The 25,429-nt window shown below is 37.0% G+C and overlaps 1 protein-coding gene across 4 annotated transcripts in view; it reads right to left on the minus strand.

Annotated features, from left to right (window-relative positions):
• Nucleotides 1–2,110: 2,110 nt before the first annotated feature.
• The window catches only part of LOC148942774 (NADH dehydrogenase [ubiquinone] 1 alpha subcomplex assembly factor 3), a 37,287-nt gene continuing 13,968 nt past the window's right edge, over nucleotides 2,111–25,429 (minus strand). For all 4 annotated transcript variants that reach the window (XM_089102040.1, XM_089102039.1, XM_089102041.1 and 1 more), the window contains exons 3-5: nucleotides 22,702–22,828; nucleotides 17,691–17,835; nucleotides 2,111–2,431 (exon numbers count right to left, since the gene is read on the minus strand). In XM_089102040.1, coding sequence (XP_088958166.1) covers nucleotides 2,178–2,431; nucleotides 17,691–17,835; nucleotides 22,702–22,828 — 526 coding nt within the window. In that variant the 3' untranslated portion in view covers nucleotides 2,111–2,177. The remainder of the gene's footprint in view (nucleotides 2,432–17,690; nucleotides 17,836–22,701; nucleotides 22,829–25,429) is intronic.

A 25,429-nucleotide genomic window follows, 5' to 3' on the forward strand; every position in this document is an offset into this window, starting at 1 on the left:
AAAGGGCACTAGGCCTTTTGATTTCCAATCGAATGAGCCCTTTTTGAGTTTCTAGGACAACGCTTTCTATAAACACCTTATATGCCCCAGGGCATATATTACAACCCTTACCCTAAGGGCTGTTAGGGTGGTTGTCATCCTCTAAGACCTAATTTCCAGAACTTTCAATCACGTTAAACAAAATGACTCATAAAATATTGATTGGATGTGTTTGGAGAAATGGTTGGCGTGAGAGGGGCGTTAGTCACTCTCCAATCACTTTCAACTACTAAAAAAGGCACTAGTTCTTTCAATTTTCAATCAAATGAGCCCTTTTGAAGTTTCTATAACAATGCTTTCAATAAAAACCTATTATGACCCCCTGGCATAACTTGATCTCCTTGCCCTGAGGGTTGGGGGGGGGGGGGTTGTCACCCACCGAAGACCTAATTTTCAGAACTTTCAGCTACGTTGAACAAAATGGTTATCTGAAAATTTTGATTGGATGTGTTCGGAGGAATGGGCGGCGTGAGAGGGGGGTTAGTTACCCTCAAATCACTTTCGACTATTAAAAAGGGCACTTGACCCATTTTTGAAATTTCTACAACAGTTTTCTATATAAACCTTATATGTCCCCAGGGCATGACTTACAAACCTTGCACAAAAGGGCTCTGAGGGGGTTATCATCCTAAAATACCTAATTTCCAGAACTTTCAACTGCGTTGAACAAAATGGATGTATCAAAATTTTGATTCGATGTGTTTGGGAAAATTGTGGGCGTGAGAGGGGGGTTAGTTGCCCTTCAATCACTTTCGACTATTAAAAAGGGCACTAGCCCTTTCACTTTCCGATTGAATGAGCCCTTTTTGAAGTTTCTACAACATCGCTTTCTACAAAAACCTTATATGCCCCCAGGGCATAACTTACAACCCTTGCCCCGAGGGCTGTGGGGGGAAGGGGTTGCCATCTTTAAAGACCTAATTTTCAAAACTTTCAACAAAGATGAAATAAAATGACTATTTAAAAATTTTGATTGGATGTGTTTCGGGAAAAGATGGGCATGAGAGGGGGGTTAGTTGGTAATTTGGTAATTGACGGGTACATCAGTTATTAATGTTAGAATGAGAATTTGATCAAAGTATCCTATTCGTTTTCTAAAGCCAAGGTATTCTGTTCTCAAAGTCTGTTCTACAGAATCTTTCAGTCTAATGAGCATCATCGTGCTAATGAATTCAATTCCACCCAAATCAAGCTAATGCCTCTATAATTGCCATATTCACTCTTATTACCTTTCTTATAACAAGGGTTTGATTGTAATTTTCCTAAAACATCAGGGTACCTCTTCCTTAATAAAATAGTTCCCTTGTTTTATCTCTAGCCTCGTCATCGGCATATTTACCACGCTTCAATCTTATTTACCATACTATCAGTGTCATTTTTCAATGCTTCTGATATCACTTTAGCTGTTCCTTACTAAATAAATCTTCCTTCCTTTCCAAAATATTTAAAATTCTTTGACCATTTTCTATATAATTTCCCACGACTTTATCACAGTTTAGCTCTCTCAAACTGTTCTGAATGTTTCTCCTTAATACTCTTTTAGTTACTAATTGAGGCCCGTTCCTGTCTTAAAACGGGGTTAGTCGAGACTGACTACCTAACTTCAAAAGCCTTGGTCGTCTAATGCGAAACATCTGTTTCACATAATAGTAAATCACCGTGGTTTAAAGCCATTTGTGCTTCCCTCTTATACTCGTAAGACTTGTAACTCAGGAGCTTCTTGTAAAAACCTTTCTCTTTTCTTCAAAGCTTAAAGTCCTTTCACTAATATTCCTAGCTATCTTTCTAACCGGCCTCCCCAAAATATCTAGGAGGCAAAAACGCTTCGATGACGACCCATTAATTGTTATTTTTGACGTTACCTATAAACAGCCATAATAACAAATTAATAACAGACAAATAAAATACCATAAATCAGTAAATGACAAGCCATTAATCGTAAAACAACTAATTCTTTTCCCTACAACATCAAGTTCTTCATCAAGATTCAGCTGCATGTTCATCTTCAGGAAAATCGCAGCAGAGTTAACAGCTGAAGTCTAATAGTTTGGTTATATGCATAAAATATGTTTTCAAAAATTTATATATTTTCAAGAAAATAAGAAACGACAAAAATTCTTCGTACGAATTATAAAAATCTACTCTTCATATAGCCGCAAGTTTCGCTGCCTCCTATAGCCGACATCAAATTCTTCATCAAGATTCAGTGCCACATTTGTCGGTGGGATGATCGCAGCAGCTACATATCTTTGCTCTGAATTTAGAAAATTGAAAGTGCTACATGCCTGGCTACTAGGTAGGATTTCGAAACCCAGCTTCTTACTTCTCAAAAATTCTATCGTTTGAGGGGATAGTTTATCCCCACGGTTTCCCACGCCAATGACAAGTATATCTAAAATTGTTGACTTAAGTTAATATTATGTTAATGAGTTCAAACACACAAGACTGTACAGCACGATAGTTATGCCTTAAGTACAAATAACTCAACAGGCACGCAGCAACACGGATGGAGGCGAACTAAAGACCTTAAACCCTATTCTCATGGGAAATTTCGTACTGCAAAGAAAGGTCCTTATTACTAAAAGAAGACCCAACCTTTCGTCAATTTTAAAAGCCCCCTTTTTATCTCGACTTATTTGCAGTAAAAAAACAAAAGTAAAAACCACGCAAAAGTAAATGAAAGCCCTCCCCCCTTCTGAACACAATTGTAGGTTACAGATTTGACAAATTTGGTAGTATTAATATGAAATACGGAGATATCTCACACTTAGAAGATTTGACTCTGTTGTGCATATTTTCCTTGTGAGCATCATTACTCCGTAATTTTTCCAGGGTCAACTCCATTCTTAAGAAAGGTAAAATAGGCACCCACTCTACTTCCTTTTGACTAATTATGGTTCCAATCTTGCTCTGTAAACCGTTTGAAAACTAGGTTAGGGCTTCGACATTGAGAAGCGTGACTTTATCAGGTATACCAGTCGTCAGAGCAGTCCTACGGCAACCTCGGCCCCAGTTTCTTCTCTAGCCCATACAACCCTAAGTATTACTTGTTTAACTATTCTAAGTCATGGCGAATCTTACATCCTATAGAATATACACGACATTGGTATTTACAGTTTTCAAAGAAAATTCATCGAAAACAGAGATAATATGAAAAAACGAACCTTGACCCAGAGTAACCAAAAACTTGGAAACACATTAAAAAAAAAAAAAATGTCAAGTGAGGAAGACTCAGCACTTAAAGCTGATTTAGGAATTGTAACTATGATTTCGATTGATCTTAATTACAGTCTTCTATTTTGAGTAACAAAAAAAAATCATTTTTCGTTTGGAAAGCAGTGATGTGTCTCCTTTTGCATTATCCTGCTTCAACTTGTTTTTTAGTCTCCGGCACTGAAACGCCATAGAGATGTTTCAGGGTTCGTTTAAAAGAAAATTGCTATATCTACGTGGTTTTTGTAAGTAACAAAATATGGTACTAAAAATAAAATACAACTTTTGACAGATATAGAAAAAAAAAATAAAACTAAAATTTCGAAATGATCCTAAAACGCATACATTGTAGCGGCATACCCAACCGAATCAGGAGCATAATGTAAACCAATACAATAGCCCATACATAGCCCATTATAATGCTAAGTGAAGAATTATAAACTTGGTTAAGTAAAAACTTGAGCTTATTAGGAAACTTTCATAAATTGATCTAACTTAAAATTGATCTAGAGACTGATGACTTGAAGTGAGAGTACAGCTAAAAGTCCCATTTAGAATGGTAAAAAACCATTTCAGAAGAAAGCACTGCACCCCACATAGGTATGAACGTAACCATTCAATCATCAAAGTTTGCACAGGCACATCAGGCACAAACTACAGGGCATATCGAAGATTTATTTTGTTAAAATTTACTTGAGAACGAAAACATGCTTTTAATTTTTATTACAAAGCTTTGAACAAGAACAAACATGCATCAATTATGATTTATTATATCATGTTTTTTTATGTGAAAATTAGCTTTATTTTACCAGATAATCGTATTTCACAAAATGTTGTTAATCTGGTCTTGGATGGGAAAAAAACAAGTCTTCTCTTTAAGGAGGGAACAGGCGTTTAATTTAATTAATTAAACAAGCTTTCCGAAAAATAAATTTTTCAAAGAAAAGTAAAGGCCATTTTAAACTTAAGCTGAGGAGATACAAATACCTGTTAAAATTCAAACTCAAAACGACCAGAAATAACTATTAAAGAATAAATGAAACCCAAAACGAACAGAAATGAAATAAACAATTATAGCAAAAAACATACAACAAGTAATAATATAAATGAATAAATAGATCTTAAAGCGAGTAATGCTTAGATTTAATATGAAAATCAAGCTTAAAACGAAAAAAAAAATTGTTTGCTATTAAAGCATAAATGAAATTTAAAACTAACAGAAATTAAATAAACAATCAATGCGAACAAACATACAATATATATGTAAATGAATAAATAGATCTTAATACAAGTGAAACTTAAATTGAATATGCAAATCAAGTTTGAATCGAATAAAAATAACTACAAACAAGAGTTTGGATATCGCCCCACTGCATAAGCCTAAAGACCTACTGCGTCATTGGCGCGTTACTGAAAACTATATGAGTCTTGAACAGTCTTGGAAAGTATATACAAAATCAAATCGAATATTAGATATATAATGATATTAATTTTTGAAAGATCCATCAGTTCAAGATTTTTTTTTCACTATAATTTTTATTTTCATTTTCAATGCTTTAAGAACTGGAAAAGAATAAATTTGTAATATACAAGTAATTCGTTTTCAGTGAAGCGCCAATGACGCAGAAGGCTTTAGGTTTTTACAGTTAAAGAAGGGGGCAGTATCCAAATTTTGTTTGTAGTGAAACTATATTTGTCTTGACCAATCTTTGAAAGAACTAATAAATTAAACTGAATATTTTATGTATAATGATATTAATTTCTGAAAGCTCATCAGTTCAAAATTTTACTGTAATTTTAATATTTATCTTCAATATTAAGTACAAAAGAAAACATTTGTAATATAATTCGTTTTCAGTAAAGCGCAGATGACGCAGTAGGTTTTTGGCTTCTGCAGTGAGGAAATCCACTACGCTGAACAAAATGGCTATCTCAAAATTTTGATTGGACGTGTTTCGGGAAATGGTGGGCGTGAAAGAGGTGTTAGTTGCCCTCCAATCAATTTTTGACTATTAAAAAGGCACAAGCCACTCTAATTTCCAATTGAATGAGCAATTTTTGAAGTTTCTACGACAACTTCTTCGATACGAAGTGCCCTGGTCTAAAGGAAAAAAATAATAAATAATACATTGTGCCAACATCGTTCTTCTATGCGCTGAGGGTTGTGGGGGAGTGTCCTCCTCAAAAATATATTTTTTATCAGGAAATCAACTACGCTGAACGAAATGGCTATCTCAAAATTTTGACTGGATGTGTTTGGGGGAATGATGGGCGTGGGGGGAGCTAGTTGTCCTCCATTCATTTTCCACTATTAAAAAGATCACTAGAACTCTCGATTTCCAATCGAATGAGCCCTCTTTGAAGTTTCTATGACGACCCCTTCCGTATGAAGTGCCTCTGGGAAAAAAATAAATAATAAATAAATAATAAAACATTGGAGCCGTATGGCCTTTACTATAGGCAACGCTACAGCGTTGCCTCTGACTATACACATTCTTTGTCAGTTTTTTAGCGAATCTATTTAACACAAATCAGGAAAATACGCCACACAAGTCAAAACAGTTATAGAAAAATGTGGTAGAAAATAGTAAATTTGCAATTTTTGAGCAAAATTTGTCGAAGAATAAAATAGACTTCTACAAATAAGGAAATTACTAATTTTTAGTAGAGCCTAAGCCATTGATTTTCAATCTATTCTAGGGAAACAGCGAACCCTATTTACTTAAAGGATGAACGTCTGGATACCTAATTATCGATTAGTCCAATAAAGGTATGGTTTTGACTCGGCATTAGAGCAAGATAAACGTTTTTGGCAACAAACTGTTCAGCAAACTTTGCTTATTAGCGTATCCAAAACAGATCGAAATTACCCGTGCGGAAGTACTACTTCTTCTGGGGAAAAGAGGGAGAAAAGAGTGAAATTATAAAACTGTGATTCCTGCAAAACTCTATGGATTGAAATGTCGTTCTATTTTACTCCAAGTCCAAGACGATTGTATATGACCTCAGAATCGAAAAATTCCGGTATTTAGTAGCCATACCATACCATTTCCACACCAAACGATATAAGACGGGGTAAATCTTTGTAGTTTAAACAAAATGAAATTAGCTGTAGCTTTCAGCAATGAAGCTTTGCCAAGACCTTGAAATCTTAACTGGTGTCAAGTTCAAAAGGCGTTGACAAAGATCGTTGAATTTGTCATCCCTGATGGTGGCTTTCTCCTCAAGTAACAGATATCATAACTTTCGCTAATTTTACTTTTTCCGATGCTGATCAATAGTCTGCGTAGCATAAGCGCTGACCTCCAGATTCTTTGCGCTCTGCCGAGGAATCCTATTCATGGTTGGAAGAAAATCATCCAGCACCTAGTGTGTTTTTCCCAGATTTTACCAGGTTTCTATTTGGAGTTGGTTCTACAGTAGCTGAGCTTACAGACTCACGCCACAGAGCCCCGTCTCACAAAAAACAAATGCCATCAGACTCAAACTCCTGTCCCAAAGAACATAAAATTACAAGTCCAGCACGCGCAACCACTCAGCTAGGACGGCTTATAAGAATTTTCATAATCAGCTGGAACTCCAGTCTGAAACCAAACGGGTGCTTGCTCGGGCTTAGTATGTCAGGAAGACCAACAAGTCAGTATCATTTCCAATCGAACAGATCTCCCTCTTATCGGCTGAAGCAAGTTCAGTTTTTACACTTAGAACGGCTGAATCATCTATGCCAAGCTGTGCTTGACACCTGGCTTCATTAAATTTTCCAGGTATAAGGCTCAATGATATTCAACTTGTTGCCTGAGTTGGAAAGAAAGTCTTCTTTCTTCCAAGCAGACTTCATAGCAGAGACGATCTTAGATGGTTGCCCAACTGGCATAGCATAGCCGTCAAAAACGAGGTAAATTAAATTGAAACACTTCAGTACAAAAAGTAAGTATGTCATAGTTACTTCAAAAAAAAAAAAAATAAAGAAAGCGGCAATTATGCTCGTTCTTGAAAACAAACTCGTCTTAACTCGAAGACTCTTCCGAAATAGGAGTATCTCAACAACCTACTCTGTGATAACGATTAGTATATGTTTCGCTAATGATATTACCCTAGTATGGTTTTGAAAAATGTGCGTTTAACAGAACCACAAGCAACTGAACCCCTGTAACTGAATCACCGTGCAACTGAAACCCCGTATAACCAAACCCCCGTGCAACTGAACCCTCGTGTAACTGAACCACCGAGAAACTGAACCCCATTTAACTAGACCCTCGTTTAACTAAACCCCCGTGTTACTGAACCCCCGTGTTACTGAACCCCCGTGCAACTGAACCACTGTACAACTGAACCAACGTGCAACTGAACCACCGTGCAATTGAACCACCGTGCAACTGAACCTTCGTGTAACTAAACCATCGTACAACTGAACCACTGAACTCAGATTTTTAGTTCTCTAAAAATATTAGGCAATATCATTGGGTAAAACACAAGTTAGAATTTTTACATGTTCAACCTTGTTGAAATTGTTTGTTTCTTAAATTCATGATATAAACACCTGTCAAAAATAATCATGAAAAAGCTTTGTTTTATTTTTGCACAAGGAAAAGAAGATCTGTCGTGTCACAAACCCTTAAAGCTGATTTATTACTCTTTTTTTCAGATGAATCAGACCTTTCTGGACGTTAAGTAATAAACATATATGTTAAAAATATTTGACCTTTGTGAATCTAGATAACGAATTTTGATCAGATGTCTTTGAGGAGATTGCAGCTAAAAAGGACATGGGAGGGGGACTGGTTGCACTCCGCCTTTTTTTCAACATTCCTTCAACATGCCCTGAAAGTTTAAACTTCATACCCTCAGGTTTATACCCTTAGCTGTTCTCGACACATTGCACATTTGTAAATGTTCCTCGTATTTCCTTTTTACAACCAATAAAGGAATAAATGATTTTTTACTGTGTTTGGCATTCTTATTGACATTTCCCTAAGGTTTGACCTTAATGCTGCATGCTTTTTTTTTATTTATAGGATCAAACATGCCATCTTTTCTTGATAAAAAAAATTATATGTTAACAATAGGCAACTGGTATAACTTACAGCCCTTGCACCAGAGGCTGAGGGTTGCGAACCATAGTTATTTAACTGAGGCATAGTTATTTAACCTTTGAACTGTTTTAAATAAAATGGCCGTCTCAAAATTTAGATCGGATGTATTTGGGGAAAAAACAGGGTGGGGTGGAAGCCCTCCGATCACTTTTAACTCTTAAAAAATTCACTGGAAATTTTGATTTCCAATCGAATGACCCCCCCCCCCCCCCCCAAGTTCATACAAAAACGTTTTCTACAAAAACCTTATGTGTTAGCAATGAGCAACTAGCTTAACTTACAGCCCTTGCCCCAGATGCTGCTGGTGGGGTTTTTAACCCCAAAGGCATGGTTATTTGACTTTTAGACTATTTTGAACAAAATGTTTATTTTTATTTTGATCGGATGCATTGGGGGGGGGGGGGAGGGAATGTCGGTTAAGAGGGAAAGGCTGATTGTCCTCTGATTACCTTTGATTCTTCAGAATTGAACCTGAACTTTCAATTTCCAATCGAATGAGCCTCCTTCAAAGTTTTTACGATCATCCCTTCTATAAAAACCTTAAATTTTAACATTTGGTAACTTGCAATAACATGCAGATTGCTGTTACAGGTGTATCAGCAATTTTTTTGGAACGGCTTAACGTATCAAGATGAAACTTCTGGGGCATCTACCTGCTGGTACTGCTATTAATACTGCTGCTACTACTGTTGCTTCTACTACTATTTCAACACTATTATTACTACTACTGCTCCTACTACGACCTCTTCTACTAATAAACTAGCACTATTAAGGCTACGCATATCAATTTGAAAATTTGACAGAATGGGGTATTTGAGGGGAAACTTGAACTGAATGAAAAGGCACTATGTGCATGCAGATTTTCAAAATGGCGTATCTCAAAAAGGGATTTGTGTATTAAGTTGGAACTTTCAGAGAGTACTTAAAGGGGAAAGTCAATTCACCGAAAGGATATATGTGCACGATTAGGCCTGGCTTTACCAGTAGGTCCCTAGGCCCAAGCCTAGGGACGCATAATGCCAAGGGGAGCAATAAACGAGGCATGTTTTTTTTAAGTAAGTACCGTTTTGGAATTAACAAAAGACGTGCAAAGATATCGCAATAATTTTATTTTTACATGAAAGTCTGTACCTTAATCTACTTTTCTACATAATTTCCGTGAATATTGAGGCACTTGTCATACCGTGGCACCAGTTTTTGAATACCCTCCTCATAAAATTCTGCCGCCTGACTTGTTAACCGCTGTATCACAACTGTTTTGACTTCGTTATCGCCTTGAAGACGCTGACCACCCAGGTGTATTTTCAAGTGCAGGAACAAATGGTAGTCGCTGGGCGCTAGATCAGGGCTGTATGGAGGATGATCTAGAGTTTCCCATTTAAAAGATTTCATGAGATCTTTGGTCCTATTAGCCACATGTGGAAGGGCATTGTCATGCAGCAAAACGATACCCTTACTCAAATTGCCACGTCTTTTGTTCTGGATTGCACGACGCAGATCGTTCAATGTCTCACAATAGGACGCTGCATTGATTGTCTCACTACGAGGCAGAAACTCCACCAGCAATACTCCTTTTTTGTTCCAAAAAACTGTGCACATGATTTTCCGGGCAGAAATTGTTTGCTTAAACTTCACTTTTTTGTTGATGATGAATGTCGCCATTCCATGGATTGTCGTTTTGATTCTGGTGTGACGTAGGCCACCCATGTTTCGTCACCAGTAACAATTTGGTCTAAAAAATCTTCACCTTCATTGTGGTACCGCTCAAGGAAAGTCAATGCATTGCCTGAACGTAGAGTTTTGTGAAAATCCGTCAACATTATTGGAACCCAACGTGAACATAATTTCCGGTAATTCAAGTTCTCAGTCACAATGCGATACAAAACACAACGAGAATATTGAAGAAATTTGAAGTTGCACATTGATGAAATTGCAAAGCGTCTGTTTTCTCTCACCTTTTCTTCCACTTTCTGCACCAAATCTTCATTAAAGACCGAAGGACACCCACTCCGTTCATCACCATGCACATTTGTGCGGCCATCTTTAAATACTCTCACCCATTTCCTTACCACTCCATTACTCATAATATTTTGTCCGTAAACTTCACAGATCTCACGATGAATATCGATCGGTTTTACGCCTTTAGCACTAAGAAATCGCATACCAGCCCGTACTTCACAATCGGCGGGACTCACGATTGTCGGAGGCATCTTAAACACTCAGTAAACAACGTATACAATGAAAAATCACACTGTAATGACGTCAGTGCGTAGGAAAGAGATGTAGGTACCCAGATCGCATGCGCAGAACGCCGACCGTAGCGTTACAGCGGCGTAATCGCAAAACGGTACTTACTTAAAAAACATGCCTCGTATCACTGAGTAATTTTTTACTGACAGAAACTGAACGGATGTGGTTTATCGTCGCCAGGTTCACTCTGCCTATTCACAGAAAAGTGACTTTAAAACAACACAGGAATTCCATGGTCACTTATAAACTATCAGATGTCTCCCAAGAATATTAGCTGAGAGTTCGGTATTACCCCTCTCTTTCATCACTTTTTGCTCATCAGTTGTGTTCTGTCAGTTGCTTCCATAAGCCCCGAATTTTTGGGAATAACCCCGAAAATCTTGCGAAAACGGAGCGGCAAAAATGCTGGGTTCTTAAGCGTCAAAGTTTTAAATCCGGGCCTTTGCACGCTACTGCTAATGCTATTACTATTTTAATTACATTTACTACTACTGCTACTACAACAACTACTACTACTACTAGTTCGACTGCTACACCTATTGCAACCACTTGTAAGCTAAAAGTGTTAAGATGAAAATTAAGAAACTACATGAACATATAGGTTATCAAAAGAATATATCGGAATGGGATAGCAACAGCTAATTGTATTAAGTTGAAGCTTCTAGAACTTGATGAGATGAATCTTCAGCTGACCAAAGGCAATATGTTAATACTACTGCTGCCACTAGCACTAGTGCTATTACTATTAATACTACTACTTACACTATTACTGGGACTACCATTACAACTGTACCTGCCGGTAATGATCGGTATGAAGGTGGAATTTTCAGGGAATATTGAGGGTGGAAGGTGAACTGAATCACATCACGCCATCTGCATACAGGTTGTCAAAAGGGCGCATCAGCAATATCCCAGGGACAGTTTGGTGTGTTGAAAAAAAATGTCGAAGAAAATAAAAGGTGCTATGGGCATACTGCTACTAATTCTACTACTGCTACTACGCAAGCTAATGGCATTAAGGTGAAGCTGCCAAGGAATATTTTGGCGGATATTGAACAGAATCAAATTGACTATGATTATGCACATACTCAAAAGGGCTACAAAGCAATATCTCAAGAACGGCTTCCATTATTAAGTTAGACCTTTTTATTTACTATTAATACTACTACTTACACTATTACTGGGACTACCATTACAACTGTACCTACCGGTAATGAACGGTATGAAGGTGGAATTTTCAGGGAATATTGAGGGTGTAAGGTGAACTGAATCACTTCACGCCATCAGTATACAGGTTGTCAAAACGGCGCATCAGCAATATCCCAGGGACAGTTTGGTGTGTTGAAAAAAAATGTTGAAGAAAATAAAAGGTGCTATGTGCATACTGCTACTAATTCTACTACTGCTACTACGCAGGCTACTGGTATTAAGGTGAAGCTGTCAAGGAATATTTTGGCGGATATTGAACAGAATCAAATTGACTATGATTATGCACATACTCAAAAGGGTTACAAAGCAATATCTCAAGAACGGCTTCCATTATTAAGTTAGACCTTTCAGGATAAGTTGTGGGTGGGGGACTTCGAACTAATGAAAAGTTCATGGTTTGCAATAAAACCAAAATAAACACTTTATCGGGCCATGCTTTTGGCGATAGGTCCAATCCTGACAGTTTCATTCAATTTAGAGGGTTTAGGGGCTACACTGATGAGTAATACAAGCTAGAAACCGCAAATGAAGCGAGAAATAGATTTTGAGCTTTTAATCAGCCTTCGTTCAAACTTATTTTTAGACCTTGACTTAGGACCCCCATGTTTTCTATGATCTTTTGTTCTAACTTCTATTCGTTTTGGGTTTATTTTTTTTTGTAGTAATTTCTGATAATTTGGGGTTTGAATTATTATAGGAATTGATTTCTACTAGTCTTTGGTTTAATATGGCTCTTTACTTTTCTTTGAAAAATTGTTTTTCGAAAGGATCTTTCTAATTAATTTAAAGGAAGCGCAACCAAAAGCGACTTTTTTGTTACCTAAATTCTCAAAGTTCCGATATTTTCAGTAAAAATGTTCATTACTCAACGTCCAGGAAAAGCCTGATTCATCTAAGAAAAAAAAAACCCAAAAGTTTCCAAACACAAAGAGAAAGTAGCTTTTGTGTCGGCTCTACCGAAGCAGGTAATTAACCTTTTTCAAACCGAACGATAACCAACTAAGAGCGTGGAAAATACCACAAAATGAAAACAACAAAGTACAAGTGTTAAAAAAAAATTACCGTATGTAGACGGTGAGAACCGCCATTTATCCCCCCCCCCCCCGAAAAACATCCCTTGAGGAAAATACCCCACGGAAAATAACACCTCACGGAAAATACCCCCCCCCCCCCCTTCATAAAATACTTATCCGTGGTAAATCCCCCCCCCCAAAAAAAAAATACCTCTTGCAGTTGGTTAGTCTCCAATCACTTTCGGCTTATTAAAAAAGACTAGAAATGCCGGGGGTTTATCAAACCATTTCTACCTCCATCCTCCTGTCGTCTCTCGCTTAGAGCTAATTCTGTATTTATTTGAAGGCTCAATGAGGGCTGAGATGTTTCAGCATCAAAATGCACCCTTTGAGGTATCTCCCTCTCTTCCTAGCTACAAAACAATCACATAGCCCCATTGCAGAAGTTTCAGTTCCTTTTTAAGTTTTTTGATTTGTCTATTGCTTACAGATAGTATTTGTCATTAGGAAACGTATGGAAATTCTTTGCGTGTGGTTTTTTTGGAGGATTTTTCATGAGAAGAAAGTATTCGCACGGAGGGGGGGGGGGCAAGATTTACACATAAATTCCTCTTGTCCACTTCCCTTCGAACTTTTCAATTAAACTAAAAAATAACACGACTCAAGAAGATTTTAAATTTTGAAAACGTTCCGCGAGAGAGGTATTTTGCAGGTGAGGGGTTTCTGTGGGTGGAGGAGGGGAAGTATCCCACGGGGGAGAGGGGTAAACGCTTAGACCCGCAGAAAGTGACAGGGTGAAGGGAACCCCCATTAACAGACATAAAAAAGAGAAATAAATCTGGATTTCAGAGTTTATGACGTCCGATTTTCTTTGTTTTTATGACAACAAACAGAGCATTTTTATAAATCATCTTAACAGTAATTTATATAAAGACTTAAAAAAGCGAACAATTCCAACAAGGTTGAACATGTAAAGATTCTAACTTGTATTTTACCCAATGTAAGTACGGTGGTTGAGTTACACGAGGTTTCAGTTACTCGAGAGTTCAGTTGCACGGTAGTTCAGTTACATGGTGGTTCAGTTACACAGGGGTTTAGCTAAATGGGTTGAGTTGCACGGGGGTTGAGTTGCACGAGGGTTCAGTTAAAGGGGGTTCAGTAGCAAGAGGGTTCAGTTGCACGGTGTTTCAGTTACAGTGGTTCAGTTACACATGGGTTTAGTTAAATGGGTTGAGTTGCACGAGGGTTCAGTTACAGGGAGGTTCAGTTGCATGAGGTTCAGTAGCAAGAGGGTTCAGTTGCACGGTGGTTCAGTAGCAAGAGGGTTCAGTTGCACGGTGGTTCAGTTACAGAGGGGTTTAGTTGAATGGGTCGAGTTGCACGGGGGTTGAGTTGCACGAGGGCTCAGTTGCATGAGGGTTCAGTAGCAAGAGGGTTCAGTTGCACGGTGGTTCAGTTGCATGGGGGTTCACCTACTTGGTTGTTCAATTCGAATTGCTCAGTTGCTTGGGGTTCAGTTACACGATGGTTCAGTTACAATGGAACCTTTTGAAACTTTGGTATGCTTGAACAAAAATATGATAGATGCTTTCCACATAAATTGTGCGTGGATAGTTTTAGCTCCTCGTTGGAATAGCCTTATTTCACACAATAAGCTCTGCGATGAACATGGTTCTATTCCATTTTCAAGGACTATAACAAAGGAACGGTTGAGACGATCAGGTTTCACGGATAGAGTATGATAAGTTGGCAAGCATTATATTTTTTAATTAAACACCTGGGACCAAAAGAAAAGTAGGACGTCCTCAAACAGAGTCGGAAGAGGTCTTCACAAGGCTTCATACGATATCATGGGGGAGAGTAAAGGGTAAATGTGTGAATGTATCGGGGCAAAAGAGCGTGCGCAGTCATGCTGTTCTCAGGTAACTGGTTGCTACAATTAATAGTCAGTAGAAGTAGCAAGAATTTCGCATCTAAAGTATATTCAATAAAACTTATTATGAATGGGTCTAGTCTCAACATGGATATGCCTTAAATTAGCCGAATTCTAGCTAAATCCACTACTAAATCAAATATATAACAATAAGTTAGTTCATCGAAATCAGTGCATTGCAAAGTCCCAAGTCCCAAAGTGCTAGAACACCTAAATATTGGTAAGAAAAGGTATTTCAGATATAGATTTTATAGCTTTGGTAACTTTATGAAGAAAATAAGGAAAACGCATGTGTTTATGATAATAATGTAAAAACTATTTGCCAACGCATATTGACAACGTATATCCAATTGTCAACGTAGATTAATTATTAGATTAATTCTAAATAACTATAAAATCAACTCATGCCAGGAAATATGTTTACTGTAATACACTGTCAACTATCTGCTTCTCAGATAAAAGCAAATGGTCCATTCTATATTTGTGCTGGATTTTAAGTTAAGGTAGCAGTCACTGTGGGTTGAAAACACGGTGCCAAAGAGTGAAAGGGTGGCTCTACGAGACATCTGACTCAGAAAAATATAAAAGTGTCATGAGTTTATGTTTGGGCTCATAGGAATGAAATATAACTGAAACACCGATTAAATAATTAAAAAAAATCTCGAAAATTACATTTTCACCTCATCTGGCCTCGCTTAGAGTCGAAATGGTTTATTAAATAAGGGAATTATTTTCCAGTTCTTATATCATTTTCAGTCTCCATGGACTACGATCGTGACTACGATGGGCTACGTGGATTACGATAAGTAAACGCAGCACATCATCAGGATATTCGAAAAAGGAGATGTTACCGAGCCGAGCAACTGGCGGGGCATAAGTTTACTATCAATACCTGGGAAGTTCCTCTCACACATAATCCTACAGAGGATCTGACCGCAACTTGATCATCACCTCCGAGACAAACAGTATGGCTTCCGGCCAAATCGCTCACGTGAGGACCTTATATTCACGCTTGGACTTCTTACTGAAGAAAGCAGGGAGTGGCATTTGAAGATTTATATGATCTTTGTGGATTTCGAGAAAGGCTTCAACTCCGTAGATCGTGAAAGCCTATGGAAAATTCTCATCCATTATGGAATCCCTGAAAAAATAGTGGCAATCATTACCGCCATGTGTGAGAATGGTGAATGTTGTATTAAGACACCAGAGGGCCAAATTCGTTTCTTCCAGATTTTATCAGGAGTAAAACAGGAATGTGTTCTATCACCATTACTTTTTGTAATAATGGTTGATTACATCCTGCGGAACACAGGGACAAAAGGCATCAGATTAAGCCCCGAAGTCCAAGTCAATGATAATGACTCCGCAGATGACTTACAGTGCTTGAGTCAAGCAAAATGCAGCTTCAAGAATTTCTTGAAGAGGTCACGGTAAAGGCAAACCATCTTGCCCTACGTGTGAATGCTGAGAAAACCAAATGCATGGCGACTAGTGACTCTCCCCTCTTCATTAAATATGGCAACCAAAATATTGGGCAAGTTTTCCAGTTCAAATACCTTGGAAATATCATTGAGAACACCGGCTCGATAGTGAAAGAGATACAGATCAGATTAAGACAGGACAGGTACTTTCAACAAACTACGTCAAGTATGGAGATCTTAGAGATGTTCTCTGCGCCTGAAGCTACGCCTTTTCAACAGCAATGTTATCCCAATACTCAGCAGAAACATGGCACCTGAATCAAGAACAAGAGAGAAGAGTCCTGGCTTTTGAAAACTCGTTTCTTCTTAGAATATTGAACATCCACTGGTCACAGAAGACGACAAACCAGTTCATCCGTGAAATGACGCAACAACCTGCAATAACCGACATCAGCAGAGTCGAAAGAGGGAGATATTTGGGACACGTCCTACGTATGGATGACCATAGACTCCCAAAAGCCGCTTTACACTGGTAAGCAACAAGAGATCATATCCGGGGCAGATCCAGAAACACACAGCACCGGACCTGCCACAGGGATCTAAGAAACATGCAAACATCCGTTCTACCAAAATGGGCGGACATCACGGCAGAAGCAAACAAGAGGGAAGATTAGCGGCTCCTCCTTGATGTCGTGGGTGCCTCAGGAGGCACAGACGGATGTATGGAAGGTAAGGGCAACGATTAGTAAACTACAACCTTCAAATCCGGAACTTAGTCCACAAACTAAAATATGTTTGTTTTACTTTCTTGGGTAGTCAAAATTTGGATTCACGTTACTTTGGGGCGCTAGTTTTAGAGTAAGTCGGATTATTTGTCTCTTTATAAATGAATGTTTTTGAAGATGTCGAATTTTACGCATAACCTGCCTTCATCTGTTGAATGAATATATCCCATTTAATCACTGGCTTTAACCTTGGAGTAAAGAATAAAATTATATATATAACTGTTCATGGCATAGTTTAAACTAACGCTCAGTTTAATCAGTAAATTTTAGCATATATAATCTTTCTAGATTTTGATAACACATTTGAAGATCTAGGAAACTTTCGGGCTACACACCTCAGCAAGCGGAGACAAGCAATAAAGACCTGTGAAGCAAGCTTTTTGCTAGCCACAAGATCCTGGAAGAGGGTCTTTTTCGCTAATGTAAAGTAATTGTTGTCTGTTATTTCCCGTACATAATAAATATTTTATTGTTGTTCAGTAGAAAACGAAAAAGGAACACAAACAAAAAAAAACATAATTTTTGTTCCAAACTGCATTTACAAATAATTTTCAAATTTCAAAGGGATTAGCCAAGAGCCTCTGGTATCTCCACTATGCTAGAAAAAAGATTTAAAACACATTTTTGACTCGTTTGAAACCTTTTCAATACATACAGGCCAATTTCCTTAGTTAAATATAAATCGCTCTTGGTTATTAAACCTATAATTATACAATATCTCTATACAAACTCACCTAATTTCGGTTCGAGAAGATAGAATGCACCTAGTGATTCGGGAGTAATATCTTTGACTGTTCGCACATTCCAACAAAGAACTGATTTTGAAAATATTGCCATTGGCCCCATGACAAATACACCATTATTCAGTCTAAAACCCGTCTGTAAAGATAATGTTAAAAACATAAAAACAAAGATATTGAATAAAAATTTTAAGTCTTATTTTGAATGTTACAAAACTATTTTTTCCTTTTTTTCAATACACAGCTAATTTAATATTTTAGGTAATAGTACTTGGGCTTGTAATATCTGTTTAATAATAAAACTGAGTGCACTAGAAAGGAAACCCACAAAAAGATGAGAGGTTGATTTTAATCCCTCCCCCTCCTCCATTGTTCCTCTAGACTTACGTATTACTAAGGCGAAAAAACTTTTGGCAAGATTATAGCAAATCAAATATTGGCTAGGTCCAGATTGGTTGTGCTACATGTATGATCCTTTTAAGAATATCTCTACATTCCAAATTAGGGCACAGGAAGGTATTTGCAACCTCAGACATACACCCTTTCTCTATACCTAGGGATTGAAAGATTTAATCCTAATTTTAAACAAAAATTTGGCTCAGAATCGTTTTTTTTTTTTTTTTTTTTTTATTTAGAATCGGGTTTGAATTCTTTATTTACCCTGCCAAGGACTGTAGTGCAAGAAAACCGGACTCAAGGAAACCCTCAACGAAGATTATAAGCTTGGACAGATACATAGACACCCCTCCTAACACAACCTGTGAAGCCTTAACAAGTAAGGATTGAAGTATAGGCGGGAGCTTTATAGCGAATTTCCAGGATCTTATTTGAAATTTATATAGTTATTATATACCACATAATTATAATTTAGCAAAAAACTCTTATTTTGCTAAATTAATTAGCAAATTATTTGCTAAAATAATTTAGCAAATAACTATAATTTAGCAAAAAGGTTATAACTAAGGATTAAGGCATTTAAAATAATTTAATATAAAACAATTACAAAAATAGGCTAATATTTCGTAAAAATGGAAAAAGATGATAAGCTCATTTTTTCTATTTATTAAAAAAAAAATATTGAAAATTGGTCATGCAACATTTTCCTATAAAATTGAAAAATACTGCAGTACTTAAAAGGTAATAGCTTAAAAAACAATAAAAATACAGGATTCATTAAAAAAAAAAAAATTTGATAACTTTATCGAGTAATTTTCATATTAGATTCTTTCTTCGCTTTTTCAATCTTCGAGTTCTTATTAATCATATACGATATGAAAGGGATTCTAGGCGTTTACCCCCCGGGAAACTCTCGCACCCCCCCCCCCCCACAGAAAATTCCACCCGGAAAGAAAATCTTCCTCTCCCCGCAGAAAGCTCCCTCGCAAAAATGTCCATATGTTTTCCAATATCAATAACTCATTTACTTTTCATCTGAAGGCTCAGTGAGGCTTTGAAAATTAGGCCATTGAAACATAATCCTTTTGGCATCTTACCCCTCTCCCTACATAAAGATCTACAACCACTCCTTAATAATAGACCACTATAATTATGAATCAAATCACTTTGGTTAAATAAAGGATTAAAATAAATGACAAAAACATTCTTGTGCAATAAGAAGGGAGATGTCGGACATTACCCACATTTTTCCACGGAAAAACCATGTCAGACATTTTGATCCCGCTGAAAGGAAATTCTTCTCAGGAATTTTTATTCCCACTGAAAATCCCCCCTCCCCCTCACACTGAAAACTTCCTCGCGAAAATATTCGTATGTTTCTCAATAACAAATACTATCTGTAAGCAATGGATAAATCGCAGAACCCTTTCCCTAAGGGCTGGGGAGGGTAATGTCATCCTTAGAGGAATATTTTTATTGGACCTATCAATTACGATGACGCAAATGGACACCTCACAATTTCATCCGGATGTCTTTGGGGGGAAAGGGGATAGGGAAAGGGGGGTTAGTTGCCCTCCATTCTGTTTAGTCACTTAAAAAGGCACTTGACCTTTCAATTTTTGTTCGAAAGAGCCCTCTCCCGATCTTCTAGGACACTTGGTTTGAAACGATCAATCCTAGGGGGAAACAAAAAAAAAATAACCACACGCAACACACATCCATGATCTTTAAATAACGACAAGGACCCCATTGCCTTTCCATCATAAGAACAGCAAACTTGGGACTATTTAAAATTTTCAATTTCAGTTTTAAAGGTCTCAATTTATTGTAAGTTTTATTTAATTTATATATGTAATTTGCCGTAGACGGCACATGGATATACAACTAAAATATTTTTAGGGTCTAAAAGAATTTCACTGTCTTAGGTAAAATCTCTGTTGCTTTACAATTCCAAACATTTGTTTGAACCTCTAAAATGGGGTTCTCTGATTGTTCTGAAATTAGGGAGGGAGGGAGATACCTCAAAGAGTGTATTTTAATGCCAAAACATCCAAACTCTCACTGAACCTTTGGATAAATGCAGAATTAGTTCTAAGGGAGAGACGAAAGAAGGGTGGAAATAGAAATTGATATATAGTCCCCAGGGCCGTATCCAGGACTTTTGTTTTGGGATGTTGTTTTTTGTTTGTTGTTGTGGTTTTTTTAGGGGTGGGGGCACAAGAAAATATTTTTTAGGGGGTGGGGGGTACAAGAAAATATTTAAAAACCCATCAACATGTGAAATTGGTGTTTAATCCCACTTGATTTCTGGAAATATTTATGGTCCACGCTGTTATTATGAAAGTAAAGAGTAACATCAAACCCAAAATGAGCAGAATTTTTTCCTTATAGGAGGGGTACTGCCTCTTCCTCATCCCTACCTCCATCTCATGGTCGCAGAAAGTCCCGAGGGCGTAATTATGTCCGAGATTGAGAGTTCTAGTCCTTTTATATCAGTCGAAAGTGATTGGAGACCAACCAGCCGCGGGGGAGGGAGTATTTTCGGCGGGATGAGTATTTTCCGGGAGGGCTATTTTGCGGGGAGATATTTTCCATGGGGTATTTTTTTGCGGGGAGGCGGATATTCTCCGCGGTGGGTGGGGGGATAAAAGCCGGCTCCCGCTAATTAAATTCTAATCAATAATTAGTGTTATAGGCGTCACGGACAACCTTTACTGTTAATTTCTCTTCAAACTGAGCCTCTGCACAACTGTAGCCTATAAGTTATTCCTTTCAACTTTTCAACAGTAATACATTTTTTCTTTTTCAAATGGTAATTTCAACGATTGTCCCCTTCCATTGGTATGAAAAATGTACAAAATGAAGACACATAAACAGTGAGGCCAATAGGAGGGGGCATTTGCTCTCCTATAGTATTGCCCCCCCCCCTTCATTAAATTCCCAAAAACATCTTTTAGTGTATTTTCACTGAAAAATATCCATATTTTGGTCTTTGCATTGGAACAAATTGCCTCTCCCCCCCTAGACTCTGAAAAAAAAATATTTTGACCCCCCACGCCGCAATATTTTCATGGATTGGCGCCAAAATAAATAAATAAAATTGAAGAATTCAAGATGATAGAAAATCAAAAGATAATTAAACACATATGTTATATATGAGTCCAAATGATTGTCTTAATCCATTATGTCGTTGATAGGAACAGAGGTCAATCCTGCCACAGAACCTATAGAAACTTGTCAAAGGGAAGGCAATCCTGCAAAAATTTCTCATTTTCATAACAATTTGCATAAGAAATTTGTGCATTCTGTTCTTAAGGATAAGGAGGGAAAAGCCCAATCTAGTCTGTTTACAGGCGCTTATAAACTTAATAAAGTTCTTGATGCTTAAGCATTCAAATTATTTTGCTAACCTGTTTTATCAAATAATAATGCGCGTAGACATAAAATGGTCTGACCTTAGGGTGGAACTTGGGGTTTATCGTGTGGGAGGAGGGCGTTGCTAGACAACGATTTTTCTTTCGTTTTTCAAAAAATGGGTCCTTCAAACTAGTCTTTGGGGTATATTTGCATGAATTAGTAGTCTTATCAGTTTGGATTGGGTATAATTCAGATTACCAACGAAAAAAGCCACCGATTGAACGAAATAAATTGGATAATGGACTAAAACGCAGATGTACACAATCAAAAACAGGTAAAATCAGGAGATTTTAGGACGAGTGGAGGAAATCTGGTTTTAAAAAAAAAATGTGGTTTTTAACTCTGTGTCTGTATCTTCTGTATGTAACTCAGTAATTTCACAAAACTTTCCCAAGACCAATGCTTTAGTCATTCGTAGAGGAGAGTACCTCTTGTTATGAGAAATAGATAAAAAAAAAAGAAATTTAACTAGAAAAAAGTTCGAGCATACAAAGGGGGATTCTCCCCAAATACTACCGAAAGAAAAATTAACCAAATTTAGATATGGAAACTTAAATTTTTGTTTTGTCGACACTGTGTCCATGGATAAATTCTCTGGTGCGCATGCCCCTCTTACCTCTCAAGACCTAATTTTACCTATTCCCTAAAATATGAATTAAACTAAGTTCAAAGTAATGGCAAATAATAAGATAGTAAAATCAATGCACAGTTAGGAAATTTAATTGAACATATCTACTTAGAGTTTTAGATCTCTAAATTTTTTTAAGAGACGGAATAAAAGGTGGAAGATAGAACGTCTCTTGACAATTTGATACATACATCTAAAGAAATTTGGAAAAAATAATCTAAAATGGCTAAAAATGTTGCATTTGGGACCAAGGAGGTTAAATATTACAAGGTATTTGACTCTAGTAACTGTAACCCTACCCCCCTCCTCTTCTTCGGCTACTTTGTCCCAAAATGTTACCACTAATTATTTTGTGATACCATATGATTGAAATAAAGCCAGTGATTGAAATACAATGTCTCGTGTTTTTTCTTCATTGATTTTTTGTGAAGAGACTCAGGGTTGTTGTTTTTTCATATTTTTGTCTTTATGCGGTGTTGATAGATGACAAAACTGTTAATCTTGATATTATTGGTGAAAGCAAGACAAGTATTAAGAGAATGAAAAGGACTTCACCGTACTCACATTTCCATAGGAATCGATCATTAATCCAAGATCAAATTCTTTATTCAATACATTGACTGTCACCTTCTTTTCAGCATCATAAACATTGGCCATTCCCCTAATTGGATTTTTCAGTCCAGCCATTAGCCTAGAAAGAAGAGCTAAAAATGTTTCCCTCCTTTTTTACAAAATTATTATATCTCTTCATCAATTGCCTTTCTGTTTACATGCTAGCCTTACCAGCAGGGGTGTAATTTGCTATAGGGCATGGGAGTAAATTGACCCCCCTCAATCCCCGCCCACCCCCAGTTTGCCCCCCAAGCTGAAATTTAGGGTTTTAAAATTTTTGTCAAATCTAAGATTGGCCTACATAATTCAAGTATCCACAGAAACAGATCAGTTTTCTTTAGTATACATTTGCTCTTATATTACTATATGGCTCATTTTTAATTTTTCACTTGACTTGGGAAAATTGGCTCCATTCCCCCCCCCCCACCGCTTGATTTTGACAAAATTACACCACAGCTTACGAGCAAGGGATTTTCAGCCCTTCCTCCCTCGAAATCTCAACAGTTCGACGATTTTCATGTGATTTTCTCACATTCTCCATATAACTCGCACTATTTTGTTAAGTTTTTTCCATCTTTACTCGGAAATATGTGAAAAAAAAGTTTTTCACTAATTGTAATAGAGAAGAACTTTGAATATTAGTACAAATACCTTCACAGTAATTTATAAAGCAGCTTATTTTCACTGACAACATTTCAAAACACTATTGTAATATGTAGTGAGGTGGCATAAAAGCCTTTTGATTTAGGAGATGAGTTATCAAGGATCTCCAACAAATATTTTAAGACGTTTGTAATCATTTGCAAGCATCCGAAACTTAAAAATATTTTCGATAATCAATAAGAAAAACAATTTTTTTTGTGCAAACTATTTATTCCCACTTATACCACGTAGCCAAAATTGCAAAAGAAAAATCAAAAGATGTTTCTAAGGAGAAATTTGAAATTATTTTCTAAATCTAATCTACAAATTTCTTCCAGGGTATGTCTCAATTCAGTTTCTTGCTGATAGGTAGGCAAACTACCCGTTGTTTGAACCTGAATCGTTCAAGGGTTCTAAATCTAGATGAAAGGAGAAAAAAGTGGCCCCATAGCCTATCCTTATGCACCCCCTTCCACCAGGTTGTTAATAAAAATTTAAGTATGTGGTGCCTTGATTAAAACAAAATCCTGGAAGGATTTTCAAACTGTACAATATGAGGCGAAGAGTAGGCCCGTGCCTCTTCCACATTCTCCGTTCCCCTTTCAACAATATTTTCTCATGACGTTCCAGCTAGTTTGACCCGGAGTCACGCAAGGATTTTCCTTTGGTATGATTTGAGAGCCCAAAAATTATGATTGTTGCACCTTCTTTGAACCACAATCATGAAATGGTCTTTATTCTCAATGATGGGAGGACCAAAGCTGACCTGAGACCCCTCTAAAATCCTAGAACGTACCTTCTTCAACTTTTTACCAGAAAGGTTATAATATTCTACCTTAATTTTAAATCTAAAATTTGCAACAATTTTTAATCTATTCCATTCGAGGCACAAAATGCGTCCGTGACCCCTACAACAGTCTATTCATCTAACATCTAACTTTGTATCAGAAAGGTGGAGATGTTGTACGTTATTCGAAACCAAATTATACAAGAATGTTAAATGTGTATGACTGAAGGCTTTGAGGGCTCTTCCAATACGACCCCTTTCTGCCCCCGGCTTTCAAGCAGAACGGTTGGCATGTTATTTTTTTTACATGATTGACGTTTCCAACTTTTGCAGAAAGGTGCTCAGATCAACTTAAAACCTATTGTGGCTAGTAATTTGAACTAAAGAGGCAGGGGAATGGATTTTCACCTACCTTCCATGTTATCGTGTTCTGATCAACTTGAAATTAGCTACGCAGGTACCAACAAGCAAGGGGACTAAAATATGAAACTTTGAACCGTTTTCCTTTACAGTCTAAGCGTTAAGTTTGATTAGTTGGGATTTCTCCTCTACTATGGAAAGGAACTTGTGAGCCAGAATTATAAAACATATTCTGTTTTAGGAAAAAAAAATATTACAAGTGTCTTTATTGACCTTATAGTAGGTCAATTAAGACATTTTGATAATATTTGACCTTAATAGTTTACCTTATATTCCTTTCCAATAGGTTTAAAGGAAAGAGAAATTGCCTTAATACAATGATAATTTCTTAGTTATTAGTTAAGCGTTTATTTGACAATTGCTGGTCATACATGGTATCAAACTGTTCTTATAATCAAACAGACAGGAAACAAATCATTGACGTTATGTTTTGATGCGAAGTAACATATCAACTCATATGTCTTGTTTGAAATAACTATAAAGACGGGGCTATGTTTTATGTTTTGGGGTAAACTACTATATTTCTACGTTATTACACATGTGACATTTAAAGTAACAACGCTGATTTGGTGGCTGGTTGAAGAAAAATTCTTCTTGGGATATACCACTTCGAAGCTCCTCAGTTGTTGACAAATATAGTGTTTAATCAAGGGTGAAGAGACAAAACCAAATCAGTACTTCACAATACTACCAATATGTATCTAGCTACTGTTCGTTTTCACACACTAAAAACGAGGGCCTTCATGTTTGTTGTAATTTTAATTGGTTTTAAGTTTCATTCTATAGGCCTATGCATAACAATTCTGTTGCAAAGGCAGCATTTTGGTTAAG

The sequence above is a fragment of the Artemia sp. Qi Xiang Cuo genome, chromosome 16 (assembly GCF_049724085.1).
Source record: "Artemia sp. Qi Xiang Cuo chromosome 16, ASM4972408v1, whole genome shotgun sequence".
NCBI lineage: Eukaryota > Metazoa > Arthropoda > Branchiopoda > Anostraca > Artemiidae > Artemia > Artemia sp. Qi Xiang Cuo.